This window comes from Bufo gargarizans, chromosome 6 (genome assembly GCF_014858855.1).
Source record: "Bufo gargarizans isolate SCDJY-AF-19 chromosome 6, ASM1485885v1, whole genome shotgun sequence".
In the NCBI taxonomy this organism is placed as follows: Eukaryota; Metazoa; Chordata; class Amphibia; order Anura; family Bufonidae; genus Bufo; species Bufo gargarizans.
The window spans coordinates 95,394,862-95,409,667 of record NC_058085.1 but is presented as its reverse complement, the minus strand read 5'-3'; the positions used below and the strand labels follow the sequence as shown (position 1 = coordinate 95,409,667).

Sequence of the window (14,806 nt, the reverse complement as noted above, 5' to 3'; positions counted from 1 at the left end):
ATTTCTGCCCCTGATAACAAGAAGACTCTGTACGAGGACCAACCTGATCGCATTTAACTCCCTGAAATTGTGGGACTGGGAAAACGCTCTGCTGTCCCAGCTTCCCTGCAACAGAAGGGACTCCACATGGGCTCCCCAACCGGATGGACTTGCATCCGTAGTCAAAGGCAGAACCGCTTCTCTGATAGACGGTACTCCTCTTTGTATATTTTCTAAATCCATCTACCACCTCAAGGAGCCTGGGGTGATAGAGAGAACTCCAAGTCTATAGAGAGAATACATCTATCCCATTCCTATAGAACAAAAATCTTTGCATAGTAAATATAAATAAACTTTATTGACAATGTAAACTACATACAAGAAGATAAAAAAAGGCAGCACAAAAGGTGGAACACAAGGGAGAGGAAAAGGACCCATGGGGGGGGGGGGGGTCAGGGAAAAATATATTAAGATAATCAGATGCTAGTCACAAAGACACCTCAAGACAATAAGCCCCAAGCAATGGCAAATGGAGACAACTGTGAGGATAAACAGAATTGGTGATTAAGAGAAAAGGATAAGCATACCCCGAGTGGTGTGTCGATCTCTCAGCCACCTCCTGACCCAACGCCGTTTCGCCAGTCAATCTGGCTTATTCTGGGGATTGACTGGCGAAACGGTGTTGGGTCAGGAGGTGGACCCCCTGGGTCCTATTCCTCTCCCTTGTGTTCCACCTTTAAGCTGCCTTTTTTTATCTTCATGTATGTATTTTACATTGTCAATAAAGTTTATTTATATTTACTATGCAAAGATTTTTGTGCAATTTCTTTGGTGATAGCTAAGGCTCCTTGTGGGTCCGCAATTCTTTGCGATTTTTTTCTGTCCGGTAACAATTTGGTAGCCATTTCTATAGAATCTAAAGCTGGAGAATTCTTGAATGATATTGGGCCCATTCTACACTGGGAATCGCAGCCATCATGAGACCCAACACAGACATGGCTACTCTTAGGGTGACAGACGGGCACGAGTGAATCTGTTGGACCCTGGACTTGATTAGTAAGGCCTTCTGAAAGGGCAACAGACACTTCTGGGATCTGGAGTCTAAAATCATCCCTAGGAAGCTGCACCTCTCGCTTGGACGTAAACTGGACTTTTCTAGATTTATCTCCCATCCAGCTTTTCTAGAAATTTCCTCAACCAGGCAATCTGTCCCTGAAGAGCCTGATCTGGCAAAGACACAAGAAGAAAGTCGTCCAGGTATTGTATAATGACTCTTTCTCCCTCACATGGGCCATCATTTCTGAAACAATCTTCGTGAACACCCTCGGAGCCTGCGAAAGCCCAATGGGTAAGGCCTGAAACTGAAGATGTAGAGCTTCCTGCCCTAATTAGACTGCTACCCTCAGAAACATCTGATGGCTGGAATGGATAAGGACATGGTAATATGCACCCTTCAGGTCCGCTGTGGCCATAAAACAGTCCAGGGAAAGATTGCTTACTGCTGACCTGATGGACTCCATACGAAGCCTCTCGTACACCAGATACTGGTTTAAGCATTTTAAGGGTACTTTCACACTAGCGGCAGGACGGATCCAACAGGCTGTTCACCCTGTCGGACCCGCCCTGCCGCCGCTTGTCTTTATTGACTATAATGGGGAGGGGGCGGAGCTCCGGCGCAGCACGGCGAGAGGCCGCTGGACTAAAAAGTCAGACATGTAGTACTTTTAGTCCAGCGGCCTCTCGCCGTGCACTGCCGTGCTGTGCCGGACCTCCGCCCCGTCCCCATTATAGTCAATGAGGACAGAGCGGCGGCACAGCGAAATAGCGGCAGGACGGATCCGACAGGGTGAACAGCCTAAGTTTATTATGGTGCGAAACGAGCCATTTGGTTTCTTGATGAGAAACAGGGGAGAGTAAAAACCCTTTTGTCACCTCCTGCTCTGCGACCTTTATCAACACTCTCTTCTCTATTAGGGAAAAGACTTCTGCAATGATAGCCGACTGCTTTGAGGGATCTGACTGATAATAAGTAAGATAAGATGCCTTTATTGTCATTGTACAATACAATGAAATGTTTGGAGCAATCCTAGATGCCAAAACATTTCATTGTATTGTACATTGCATTACATTGTATTATACAGTGACAATAAAGGCATCTTATCTTACTTATTATCGGTCAGATCCCTCAAAGCAGTCGGCTATCATTGCAGAAGTCTTTTCCCTAATAGAGAGTGACTACAAATCTCCTTTCTGGAAAGCTTTGAAAGTTTAACCTTCGGCCTTCCCTTATTACTGAGTTTATCCATGTGCTATCAGAGATCTCCTGCCACCGATGGGCAAAAAGAGAAAGACGACCTCTGACCGGGGGCCTGGCGTCATTGGGACTGCTTCTTTGAGGCATCTGGCCTTTTCTAGTGACACTAGAAAACTGCTTTGCTCTCTCCTTTCCCTTAAATTCTTCTTTACCACCTCCTGGGTGGTTGACTAGCGGAGGGAAAGCCTTTTTCCTGTCAGAGGCCTTTTCTAGGTCATCAAGGACGGGGCCAAAAAAAAAAAAAAAAAAAAACTCACCCTGACAAGGGATAGCGCAAAGCTTTGCCTTAGAGGAAGTGTCCCCATTCTAGCCCTTTTAACAAATGAGTTAGATAAGGCCAAAGCCCTAGCGGAAAATCTTAAGGAGTCCGCAGAGGCATCAGCCAAGAAATCTAGGGCATGGTTTATAATGGGGAAGGAGGTAAGCAACTATTCCCCAGGGGTACCTCCTTAAATGTGGGCCTCAACTCCCCCATCCACACCTGTAAGGACCTAGGAACAGAAGTAGCAGCAATATTAGGTTCAAAAGCTACTGCAGAGGCCTCACAGTTTTTCTTTAAATAAACCTCTGCCCTTCTGTCTATTGGGTCCTTAAGGGAACCCATATCTTCAAAGGGGAGTGCATTCTTCCTGGACATCTTAGCCACAGGATCATCAAGCTTTGGGGCCCTATCCCAAGGGGCAGAGACTTCTTCATCAAACTGATATTTCCGTTTAACAGAGGAAGGAACAAAAAACTTCCTATCGGGTCTTTTCCTTTCTCTGGCGATTACCGCCTGAATGTTCTTATGAATATCAAACACCTTCCTCTTCCTAGGACCTAGACCCTCAAACAGAGTCCTGCACCGATTTTCCTAGGACCTAGACCCTCAAACAGAGTCCTGCACCGATTGCTGAGGTCTTTGATCATCCAGCCCCATAGTAGCTCTAACCACCTTGACTGGGGAGTTAGTGTTCTCAGCATGAAACAGCTGTTTCCCTGCGACCTCCTCTTCCAAACCAGAAAGTATATCGCTGTCACTGGAGGGGGAATCTTTAGATGCAGCAGCAGAAGTACCGGGGCGGCATTTAATCAATCCGCTAACTGACTCTCTGACCTCATCCTGGATAATCTGCTTAATACTGCTCAGAGATGGAGCTTCCTCCTCCATTAACTTGCTGACACATCCTTGACAAAGGGATTTAGCCCACGCAGAGGGTAGCTTCTTTTTACAGACAGCAAACCGCCTTTCCTTAGCTCTGGAGATCTTTCTGGAAGACTCTTTAGACACCTAGGCACAAACAAACATGACCCCATAAGCAATACTAAAAATAAAATTTGCCGGGGAATGATCCCTTACCCCACCCTGGTACCGATGTATCAGTAGTGGTCTCAGCACGCTGAAACTGCTCCATTCTTTCCACAGCACAACCAGCCGGAATGGGAAACTGCCAGCTCTTCAGTCAGCATGGCAGAGAGCTGGCTGGGCTTTTTCTCCTCGGCGCGCTCTGCTGGCTCCCTCCCCTTCCGGTCCGCAGTGTCGGCTTCCTCCCACCGCTTGAACCCGGATGTAGATGCAGACACACACGGGCCAGCGGCCGAACATGCGAACACGGCCGCAGAGGTTCGCAGGAGAGGTCAAAACTCTCCACGCCCGGGAAGGAGAGCAGAAGGTGAGGGACAGAGACCGGAGCCGACTTTTACAGCAGCTCCCCATGGAGACTTACGCCGCCCGGGGTAACCCTCCTCACCGCATCAATTGCCGGGGCCCCCGCAGCTCTAGAACAACTGTAAACGGTGGATCCGATTCTCTCCTGCCTCTTAGGAAAGGAAACAGAACTGGAGGTAGAGGGGAGGATCCCTATTTTAAAAGGCAGTTCTGGTTCCCGTTTCCTGTCCGGAGGAGGAGGCGGTCTCTCCAGGGGTGCTGTCATAGGCAAAAAAGAGTAAATTGGGGTTCAAGCTGGACAAACCCCCACCCCCAGTTACGACAAATTATCCCACTATCCAATAGATCACAGATAATTAAATGATCAATTGGCCTAACAATTAGGATCTCCATTGACTCCAAGAATAAAAGTACTAGTGAGCCCCCCACCCCATTCGAATGGAGCATCCGGTTCTCTAGGAGACTGCCAGAGACATCCGGGAACATCACTCTCATAGCTCAGAGAATGAATGTAGCTGCAGGGCGCATTTGCAAGCCACAACTCCATTTGGAAGGGTTAATGGGACACCCAGTCTCTAAATCTGTGGGTAACCTAGTGTTAAGACCCCCACCAATTAAGTTAGTTATCCATTATCTAGTGGATAGGCAGTAACTTGTAGTAACAGGTAGGGATCGACCGATATGATTTTTTAGGGCCGATACCGATAATTTGTGAACTTTCATACCGATAATTTATACAGATATTCTGGGAATTTTCATTTTTTTAAAATAAAAATTCCTACACAAATCTGCTGAAAATTAATATGTTTATTGTTAATATGTAGTTTTTTTGTGTAAATCTCTCTTTTTCATTTATACTTAATATTTTGGTTATTTTTTTTTTTTTTACTAACTTTTAACCCTCTTAGGGACTAGAACCCTTGTCCTATTCACCCTGATAGATCTCTATCAGGGTGAATAGGATCTCACACTGTCCCTGCTGCTCTGTGCTTTGTGCACACAGCAGCATGGAGCTTACCATGGCAGCCAGGGCTTCAGTAGCGTCCTGGCTGCCATGGTAATTACACTGCTGGGGCTCCGATCGGAGGAGCAGGGGAGAGGGGATCCTGTGGCCACTGCCACCAATGATTAATACTGGGAGGGGGGGTGCACTGCGCCACCAATGTTTTTAATACTGGGGTGGGGGGTGCACTGCGCCACCAATGAAGAGAAATCACTCATTAATTCATATACAGGAGGCGGGAGCTGGCTGCAGAATCACATAGCCTGCTCCCGACCTCTATGAGCGGTAGCTGCAATCTGCGGCACCTGAGGGGTTAACTATCGAGGATCGCAGCTACCGCTCATAGAGGCCGGGAGCCGGCTATGCGATTCTGCAGCCAGCTCCCGCCTGCTGTATATGAATTAATGAGAGATTTCTCTTCATTGGTGGTGCAGTGGCCATAGCCCCTCTCCTTCTCTTGTCCTCCTTCCACTCATTGGCGGCTGCCTCCTTCTCCCCTGTGCTTCTGAGGGAACACTGAGAGCGCTGTCAGCAGCGTGATCTTTGTTCCCAATACGTTATCGGAATATCGGCAAAATGGATGCCGATACCGGTCAAAATATTGAATATCGGTCGATCCCTAGTAACAGGAATACCCGTTTAACAGAACTTCATTTACACTACATCACATCACACCTTAATCCAAGGAACATTTAACTTGGCACCAGAAACGCTGGATCTTTGCAATAACGGTATTTAAAATGTTTTATCTGCCAAGATCTTTGCCTGTATGGATATTGCTTAAACACACAACCCTAGAGAAGTCTCTTCAGACCTCCTACATAAATGAAGTAATTCCGGAACACTACCTCACTTGCCGGATTTGGCATTAATTTCCATTGAAATGTATTAATGCTGGATCCAGTACCAAGTATTCCAGAAATTGCCACACTGCCGTATCTGGTTTTCCGATCTGCGCATGCGCAGTTCTTTCTAACTGAAAAAAATGTAATGCCTGAGCCGTTATTCAAGCTGATACCGGAAAGACAGATCTGGTATTTCAAAGAATAAGTCTAACAGATCCATAAAAAAAAAAGATATCCGTTTGCATATGGATTTCCGGATCTGCCTGCCGGATTCTAATAATGCTAGTGTGAAAGTACCCTTATACCTATGTAATTGCAAATAAGCTTCAGCATAATAGGGCAAAGAATATGTACGCACTTGTTGTCTGTAAAACTTGAAAGATCCAGCAAGCATGCTCCTCTTATGACCTGAAAAACATTTAAGGACATATCATAAATGAATAAAATAACACTTCAATCACAAAAAACAAAAAAATACACACATACAGGAGCACCAGCTGATTCTTAGCTAAGGCTGTGTCTGAAAAGTTGGGCAACAAACTGTGGCATTGTGTCTCATGTGGTTGCCATATGGGGTTTGGGCTAAAAGTAGAAAATAAAAAGCTGTACACTGATGAGTGTATGGGCAATTGGTAAATGTGCTAAGCTCACACTTATTTACAGTATGTGGTGACAGGCCCTCTTTAAAGGGGTTGTCCACTCTTTACTATTGATGGCCTATCCTCATAACAGGCAATCAATATCGTGGATATGACACCCCGCCCATCTGTTCAATATGTAGTGGAAAGAGCTTGAAACCGCAGTGCTACTGCCATTCATGTTAATGGCAGCAGTGTTGCAGTAAACCGGTCCACCCAGTGCACAATGGACCGATGTATGTAGTTCTGGTACCAGAACTACTCTGAAACAGCTGATTAAAGAGGACCTGTCACCGCTCCTGACATGGCTGTTTTAATAGCTTCATACATTCCCCATGTAATAACAATTCTGGAGCCTCTATTCGTGTGGCTCAATGTTGTGCTAGTCCTTTATTATTTTGCTAGAGGTTATGAATGAATTCTAGCAGTCTGCAGTAAGGATACAGAGGGATGGTTACCAGTTGGGGTTGTGTCCCTGCAGTCTGAAAATGTCAGCACTGACTGGAGAGAGTGCATGCAAACTGCATGTAAACAAATGGGCCAATACAGAGGAAGTATAATATTTTTTTTTTTGCCCATGAAATTTGGAAACAATACCTTTCTATCATACAGTTTGGATATGTAAGGCTTGAAGTAATGCTGCTTTATTCCTTTAGCTTCTACTGTAAGACCATCGTAATGGTCGCATAATGTACTAATGAGGCAAGGAGGATCTTTGTCATCTTCAGAAGCCGACAGCTCTGCTGTATGAACAAGCAAACAAGATGGAGATAGATTAGATTTTAGGAAAAACATTCAAATCTCAACAGGCCAAACTGCAAAGATGTGAAGGACGACATGTCATATGTGCTCCAAGCTGTGACGATTGTACTTTCTTGTAAGTGCTATGACAAAAAAAAAAAAAAAAAAAGCCACACACATTCACACAACTCCACCACAAACATGCATGCTCAGCAGAGGGAGCGGGGAATAAACCGTTGACAGACCCCTATAGCACCATCTTATCTTCTTCCAGCCCTCCGCTGTACAGTCTTTACAAATGGCATGTTTGTGAGAACCACAGCCACAGGTGTCTGCCATAACAGAAAAAACTTTCAAAATGGCCAATTCACCATTTTTTCATCACTTCACCTCCCCCCAAAAATTGAACAAAAAGCGATAAAAAAAAACCCCCAAAACATCACACTCCAAAATGGCAGCAATAAAATCCACAGATTACCCTGCAAAAAAATTTGCCCCCACACAGCTCTGTAGACGCAACTGTAAAAAAGTTATGGGAGTCAGAATATGGCGATGAAAAGAAAAAAAAAACATTTTTTCCAAAGTTTTTAATTTTACATTATTAAAACCCAAGAAAAACTATATGAACGTGGCATCGCTGTAATCGTACTGACATAGATGAAGGTACGGGTCAGTTTTACCTCATAGGGAACACCATAAAAACAAAACCCATAAAATTATGGCGGAGTTGTGTTCCCCCCCCCCCCCCCACATTATTTGGAAAAATTTTCCCAGCTTCCCAGAAAAAAAAACAAGCCCTTATACAGCTATGTGAATATAAAAAAAAAAAAAAAAAAAAAAAAAAAAAAAAAGGCTCTGGGAAGACAGGGAGGAAAAAACTAACACTAAAACGGAGGTCCTGAAGGGGTTAAAGATGTTGAAATCCAATGTGCCTGACCCTGGTTTTCTCTGGCATCTGCATAAGGGGACATTTGGAAGACCCTCACACACAGGAAAAAAAATAATAAATAAACATACATATGGCCTCCTTAACTTGAAATGCAACCACTAATGAAAGTGTACAAATATTTCTACAAACATGCAAGCAGAAGCTCAAAGTTAAAATTCTATTTCAAAGCGTTTTTTCAGGTTCAGATGTGAAAGAATACAGAAAAGACTTGACCACATTAGAAAACAAACCAGGAGCCACTTACCTGTGAATGATGGATTGAGCAAATCATCTTTGTGGTGGCACTGTAAGGTGTGGGAATAGACCAAGTCCAGGCAACACAACAGCAAGTGGTAAGAATTCACCAAGTCGTCTCCGATCAGGCTGAAATTGCCTAAAAAGAGACCATTTAAAACAAAACAAAAAAAACTCAATCAAAATCTTCCATGACTGGTCAACCCAGTTACATCTGATCTACATTCCTTTTGGGAAAGGTTCACACTTGTGTTAAACAAATCCATAGAGAACTGCCTGCCAGAACTAGCTGTATACTGTCATTCACCGCCAGACCCCACTGACTAGAATGGGATTCAGCCACTTTCCAGCAAAAAAACAGCACTTATGCTGGAAAGTGGCCAAATCCCTTTAAAGTCGACAGGGTTTGGCAGTGAACGGGTCCAGGCAGCTACTGTTCTCGGCTGGACCAGGGTAACATAGGTGTGGCTACTGGAGGAGGATGAGATCACCGAGAATGGCTCACCTTTGGTGTAGACAAATAACGTCCAGCAGAAGTTGCACAGATCTTTAACGTTACACTGTAGTTTTCTGGGGAGCAGAAAGTAAAGGGTATAGATCAGGAAGCACAAGAATAAGAAAGATACAAATACAATCCACGTCTCCTATAAACCAGGCCAAAAAGGGACAAGGTTTTGACAATATGGATAAAACATGGATATTCTGGATAGATCTGGACAGGTTTACAAGGTCCAGGACTTAGTAAGGGATCTCCACCTACCACCACCAGGCGACTTGTGTAGTTACCTCTGCTTTCTGCTTCTTGGCAGTCTTGGAAGCTCTTCGTGGGGGTTTTGAAATATATCCATGAAGATAGGTTTAAACTTCTTGAATATTACAGTAGAAACCTCAAAGTTTCTCTCCAGCCTTTCCACCCGCTCCCGAAACTCTTGGGGGAGGTTAGACATGTCCATCCACTTCTTCATTTTATTAAAGAACTGTATCAGGCTGTGGGACACAGATATCCACCATTAACCCAAAACCAATAATGTCAAAATACGGGGGAGGGGCAGTCATGAGGGCAACCAACCTTAACTTGGCAGAGCGGAGAATACGGGTAAGAGACACGCCATTACCCTCCATGACACCTCTTCCAACAGTTGGGATGAAACCTTTACGACAGGCGGCGTACAGGGCACATGCCAGCCAGTGCTTCACATCACCCTAGGAGCAAAAAGAAGCACCAAGTTAAAGGGGTTGTCTTACCTTAGACATTAGGGGCACGTGGCACTTCTCAGTCTTATGGGATCGCCGAAAACAGCCACCCATTTCCGTCGGACCCATACAAAACAAATAGGAGTTGTTGCCGTGCAAGCATGGGAAGTGGTGGCAGACGGACATGGGAAAACCAGGAGTTCTCCTCCAGTTACCACCTTCCTCGCTCCAATCCCCTCCAGCGGTGGAGCCCACACCTATCAGACAATGGGGGCATATCCTAGCGATACACCCCCTTTGTCTCAGATGGGAACACCCCTTTAATTAAATTTTTTCGATCACATAAAACATGATAATACCAATTCAGTGGCCCCACTGAATTCTCTCTCACGTAACGTGTCCAGTACAGAGGGTCAGAGTGGTTTTCTGGGACCAACAAATTAAAGACCTATCCATAGGACAGGCCATTAGTATCAGATCGGAGGGGTCTGACATTTGGCACCCCCACTGATCAGCTGTTATTGGCATTGCAGTACCGGACGTAAACAGCTCCAGTCCGTCCACTTCTGGAGCAGTCCGGAACTGCAGCGGTCATTAACAGCTGAGGGGTTCGGGTTTCAGACCCCCACCCATCTGATACTGATGAGCTGTCCTATCAAACTCAATATTAGTCCTAGAGAACATACACATAACTGACTCAGTAGCTCAGACTCCCTGATCCTATCCGAGCAGCCATAACAAATATTTAAAGGGGGTCATCTGGTCCTGTGGATAGGTCAACAACATTATTTCCTGGATACCCCTTTATCAGTAATTCCTCTCAGCCTGCCCCCCCCCCCCAACGGCCTCTCAGCCTGCCCCCCCAACACCCCCCAGCCTCCCCCCCCCCCCAACACCCCTCAGCACCCCACCCCCAATGGCCTCTCAGCCTGCCCCCCAACACCCCACCCCCAATGGCCTCTCAGCCTGCCCCCCAACACCCCACCCCAATGGCCTCTCAGCCTGCCCCCCAACACCCCACCCCCAATGGCCTCTCAGCCTGCCCCCAACACCCCACCCCCAATGGCCTCTCAGCCTGCCCCCCAACACCCCACCCCCAATGGCCTCTCAGCCTGCCCCCCAACACCCCACCCCCAATGGCCTCTCAGCCTGCCCCCCAACACCCCACCCCCAATGGCCTCTCAGCCTGCCCCCCAACACCCCACCCCCAATGGCCTCTCAGCCTGCCCCCCAACACCCCACCCCCAATGGCCTCTCAGCCTGCCCCCAACACCCCACCCCCAATCGCTTGAGACTGACCCTACAAGTGCCACCGCCAGCCTGCTGCATACTTGTCTCAGCAACCTCACCCAAGTCTCTTTCCAGACTGCAACCCCGGCGTCTTGACTAACCTCCCTGTTCACAGAACTGCCTCCTCCACCTACCTCCAGGCTGTAAGTGCTCCACGTCTTGGTGAAGTTGCTCATAGTCTCGGCCGCCGTCTCCTCGTCCAAGTTGAGCTCCCGGCAAAGACTTTCCAGCTGCTCCCGCACCAGCTCCCCGGGGCCCCCGTCCGAGGAGCTGGAGGATTCCGGGTCGTCCTTCTGCATAGCGGCGGTCAGCTCGTCCCCTCCCGGCTCTAATTAAATCCCAATTCCCCGCACTCCTCCTATCCGAACACTCGACCTCTTTCCCACAAGACTTTGCGCTGCCAAAAAGGCGCGAAAACGGACAGGCTCACCGCCATCCTTCTGTGCGGTATCCCTCCGCAGTAAGTAAACCTTTCCTCACGGCCCTGACTTCAAGCGTCCTTTTCCTCACATCTCTCCCTAGCCACACTAATGGCTTGTAAAACGAATGGAAGAAAGTAGTAAGGAGCGAAGAGAGAAGAGTTTTCTGAGTGGCGGATGAATTTCATGCGGTGATTTCGCTCATTGAAATGCATTGTGGGAGTTGTAGGCTGCTGAGCCGCCTGTGAGTGACGGGGGCAGAGTACATGGCGTTAGGTGTGCTCCGGTCGTCTGCCTCCTGGGAGCCAGAACTACAGGCTTGGGTAGAGCTGTCACAAGTACATGGAGTTTACCACTGCAGTGTATTAATCAGCCTGTCCTCATTCATGTGTCAGGATTTGCCTACTTCAGGGTGCAGACTGGAAACTGCAACCCTGACGGATCCGACGTGCACCATATTGACTGATAATAGGTGCCATCTTTTTGATGACAGGAAAAATGGAACAGGAATCCACATAGGACGCCTAGGAACTGACAACCCCAATTGTGGTTGCCTGTGCCCCGCCCCAAAAAAAAAAAAATACTCGCCGTCCCCGGAAGTAACTATGTCCCATGACCACTGGTCTCGGTCACCAGGATGGAGCCATTATAGCACGTGTGACCGCCATTGGTGACTCTAGGAACAATATATAGGAGGAGGGGGGGGCACATAAGATACTACAGTCAAAAATGGGGGGGCACTAATAATTTTCACCACTACTGAAAAAAACGATATAGAAGTATATATAAATAAGAATTACAAAATACGAGAGTATTGCGGTATGCAGGGATACCATTTTATTGTACTAACCTAATACTTAAAGGGTTTCTGTCATGAGAAAAAACGTTATGTAGCTGACTGACACGAGCGATGTGCTAATGTCAGCAGTACATAACAGTAGTGCTTTATAACTCCACGCCTGCCGCCGATATCTTAAAATATGCTAATGAGGGCTATTCGGGCGTTGCTTCAGCACCTAGAGGCTCTCAGCCTCTTGTGGGACTTTTAAGTAGTAAAAAAATACACATTTATTTAAAAAAAATTCCATGAAATAAAAAATAGGCATTTTTTTTTCCATTGAAAATACGCTTTTCAGTGAAAAAAATTGCAAAAAGAAAATATCCCCCATATGTTTGGTATTGCAGCGTCCGTAACGACCCGGACTACATAAATATTACATAAATTATCCCCTATGGTGAACGCCGTAAAAAAAAAAAAAAAATCTAATTTATTCTTAGTTTTCACCAAAAAAAAACGTAATAACAAGCGATCAAAAAGTGGAATTTACGCTAAAATTATACCAATGAAAAATAAGTTGTCCCTCAAAAATCAAGCCCTCACACAACTCCATAGAAACAAATAAAATAAAGTTATGGGTCTTGTAAAGTGGCAATGCAAAATCATTTTTATGGTTAATAAAAGGGGTTTTATTGGAAAAAAATGTAGTAAAACTTAAAAAAAAAAAAAAGTATTTAGTATCGCTGTAATCGTACTGACCTAGAGATTAAAGATATTATGTTATTTGTACCGAAAAATTAACGCCGTAAAATTTATAATGTAAAAACGCAGTGGCAGTATTGCTATTTTTTTCCCCATCTCCCTCCCAGAAAGAGTTAATGAAAGTTAATCAGAAAGTTGTGTACCCCAAAATGGTGCCAGTAAAAACTACAACTTGTCCTATAAAAAAAACAAGCCCTCATAAAGCTATATAGACTGAAAAATAAAAAAGTTATAGCTCTTGGAACGAGACCATGAAAAAAGGAAGAAAAACACTTGGTCATAAAGGCCCAAACAGGCTTGGTCACTAAGGGGTTAATTCTGTTGTTAAACAATGCCTACACTTTGATAAGTTTTTATATATATATATATATATATATATATATATATATATAATTTGAGCCCAGTTTACCACGGTTGAGGTGTGGTCGGCTCCTAAGGCTGAGTTCACATCAGCATTTCCCTGCACACACACATCCGTTAGCTTTGAGTCCCTGTGAGAAAAGCGCATTACTACGGCATACATATTAGGACATCGTCAGACATCATCCACAACTCCATGCTCCGTCAGGCAAAACTCCCTCCTACCTCAGACTTTAGACAAAACTCCGTCCTACATCAGACAAAACTCCGTCCTACATCAGACAAAACTCCGTCCTACATCAGACAAAACTCCGTCCTACATCAGACAAAACTCCGTCCTACATCAGACAAAACTCCGTCCTACATCAGACAAAACTCCGTCCTACATCAGACAAAACTCCGTCCTCCCTAACCCAAAACTCCGTCCTCCCTAACCCAAAACTCCGTCCTCCCTAACCCAAAACTCCATCAGACAAAGCTCCGTCCTCCGTCAGGCAAAACTCCATCAGACATCAGACAAACTCCGTCCTCCGTCAGGCAAAACTCCATCAGACCTCAGACAAAGCTCCGTCCTCCGTCAGGCAAAACTCCATCAGACATCGGACAAAACTCCGTCCTCCGTCAGACAAAACGCCGTCCTCCCTAACTCAAAATACGCCCTACTACACACACTCTTCACCTGACGGAGCTGCTAGCTGCTGGAGAGGCAAAGGACCTGTGATGACGTCATGACCATGTGACGAGTCACGTGTGTGGGAGAGGTCAGATGTGCACAGCAGCTGGTAGAGTGTACAGAACAGTAGCCATCAAATAGAGCTCTGTACTAGAGATGTGTGTGTAACCTGCATGTAGCAGAGCTGTGTACTGTGTTGCAGATCTGTAGGTGTAACCTGCAGGTAGCAGAGCTGTGTACTGTGTAGCAGATCTGTATGTGTAACCTGCAGGTAGCAGAGCTGTGTACTGTGTAGCAGATCTGTATGTGTAACCTGCATGTAGCAGAGCTGTGTACTGTGTAGCAGAGCTGTATGTGTAACCTGCATGTAGCAGAGCTGTATGTGTAACCTGCATGTAGCAGTGCTGTATGTGTAACCTGCATGTAGCAGAGCTGTGTACTGTGTAGCAGAGCTGTATGTGTAACCTGCATGTAGCAGAGCTGTGTACTGTGTAGCAGAGCTGTATGTGTAACCTGCATGTAGCAGAGCTGTGTACTGTGTAGCAGAGCTGTATGTGTAACCTGCATGTAGCAGAGCTGTATGTGTAACCTGCATGTAGCAGAGCTGTGTACTGTGTAGCAGAGCTGTGTACTGTGTAGCAGAGTTGTATGTGTAACCTGCATGTAGCAGAGCTGTGTACTGTGTAGCAGAGCTGTATGTGTAACCTGCATGTAGCAGAGCTGTGTACTGTGTAGCAGAGCTGTATGTGTAACCTGCATGTAGCAGTGCTGTGTACTGTGTAGCAGAGCTGTATGTGTAACCTGAATGTAGCAGAGCTGTGTAGCAGAGCTGTATGTGTAATCTGCATGTAGCAGAGCTGTGTGCTGTGTAGCGGAGCTGTATGTGTAACCTGCATGTAGTAGAGCTGTGTACTGTGTTACAGGGACGTATGTGCAACCTGCAGGTAGCAGAGCTGTGTACTGTGTATATAGAGCAGTT

The 14,806-nt window shown here is 45.9% G+C and overlaps 1 protein-coding gene across 2 annotated transcripts in view; it reads right to left on the bottom strand.

Annotated features, from left to right (window-relative positions):
• The window catches only part of RBL1 (RB transcriptional corepressor like 1), a 41,842-nt gene extending 30,021 nt beyond the window's left edge, over positions 1-11,821 (bottom strand). Inside the window, exons 1-7 of one of the 2 annotated variants that reach the window (XM_044298193.1) lie at positions 10,970-11,821; positions 9,421-9,554; positions 9,138-9,338; positions 8,857-8,921; positions 8,362-8,490; positions 7,025-7,170; positions 6,148-6,197 (exon numbers count right to left, since the gene is read on the bottom strand). In XM_044298193.1, the coding sequence (XP_044154128.1) occupies positions 6,148-6,197; positions 7,025-7,170; positions 8,362-8,490; positions 8,857-8,921; positions 9,138-9,338; positions 9,421-9,554; positions 10,970-11,134 (890 nt within the window). In that variant the 5' untranslated portion in view covers positions 11,135-11,821. The remainder of the gene's footprint in view (positions 1-6,147; positions 6,198-7,024; positions 7,171-8,361; positions 8,491-8,856; positions 8,922-9,137; positions 9,339-9,420; positions 9,555-10,969) is intronic. The other variant, XM_044298194.1, reaches the window with a different exon arrangement.
• Between the last annotated feature and the right edge of the window lie 2,985 nt (positions 11,822-14,806).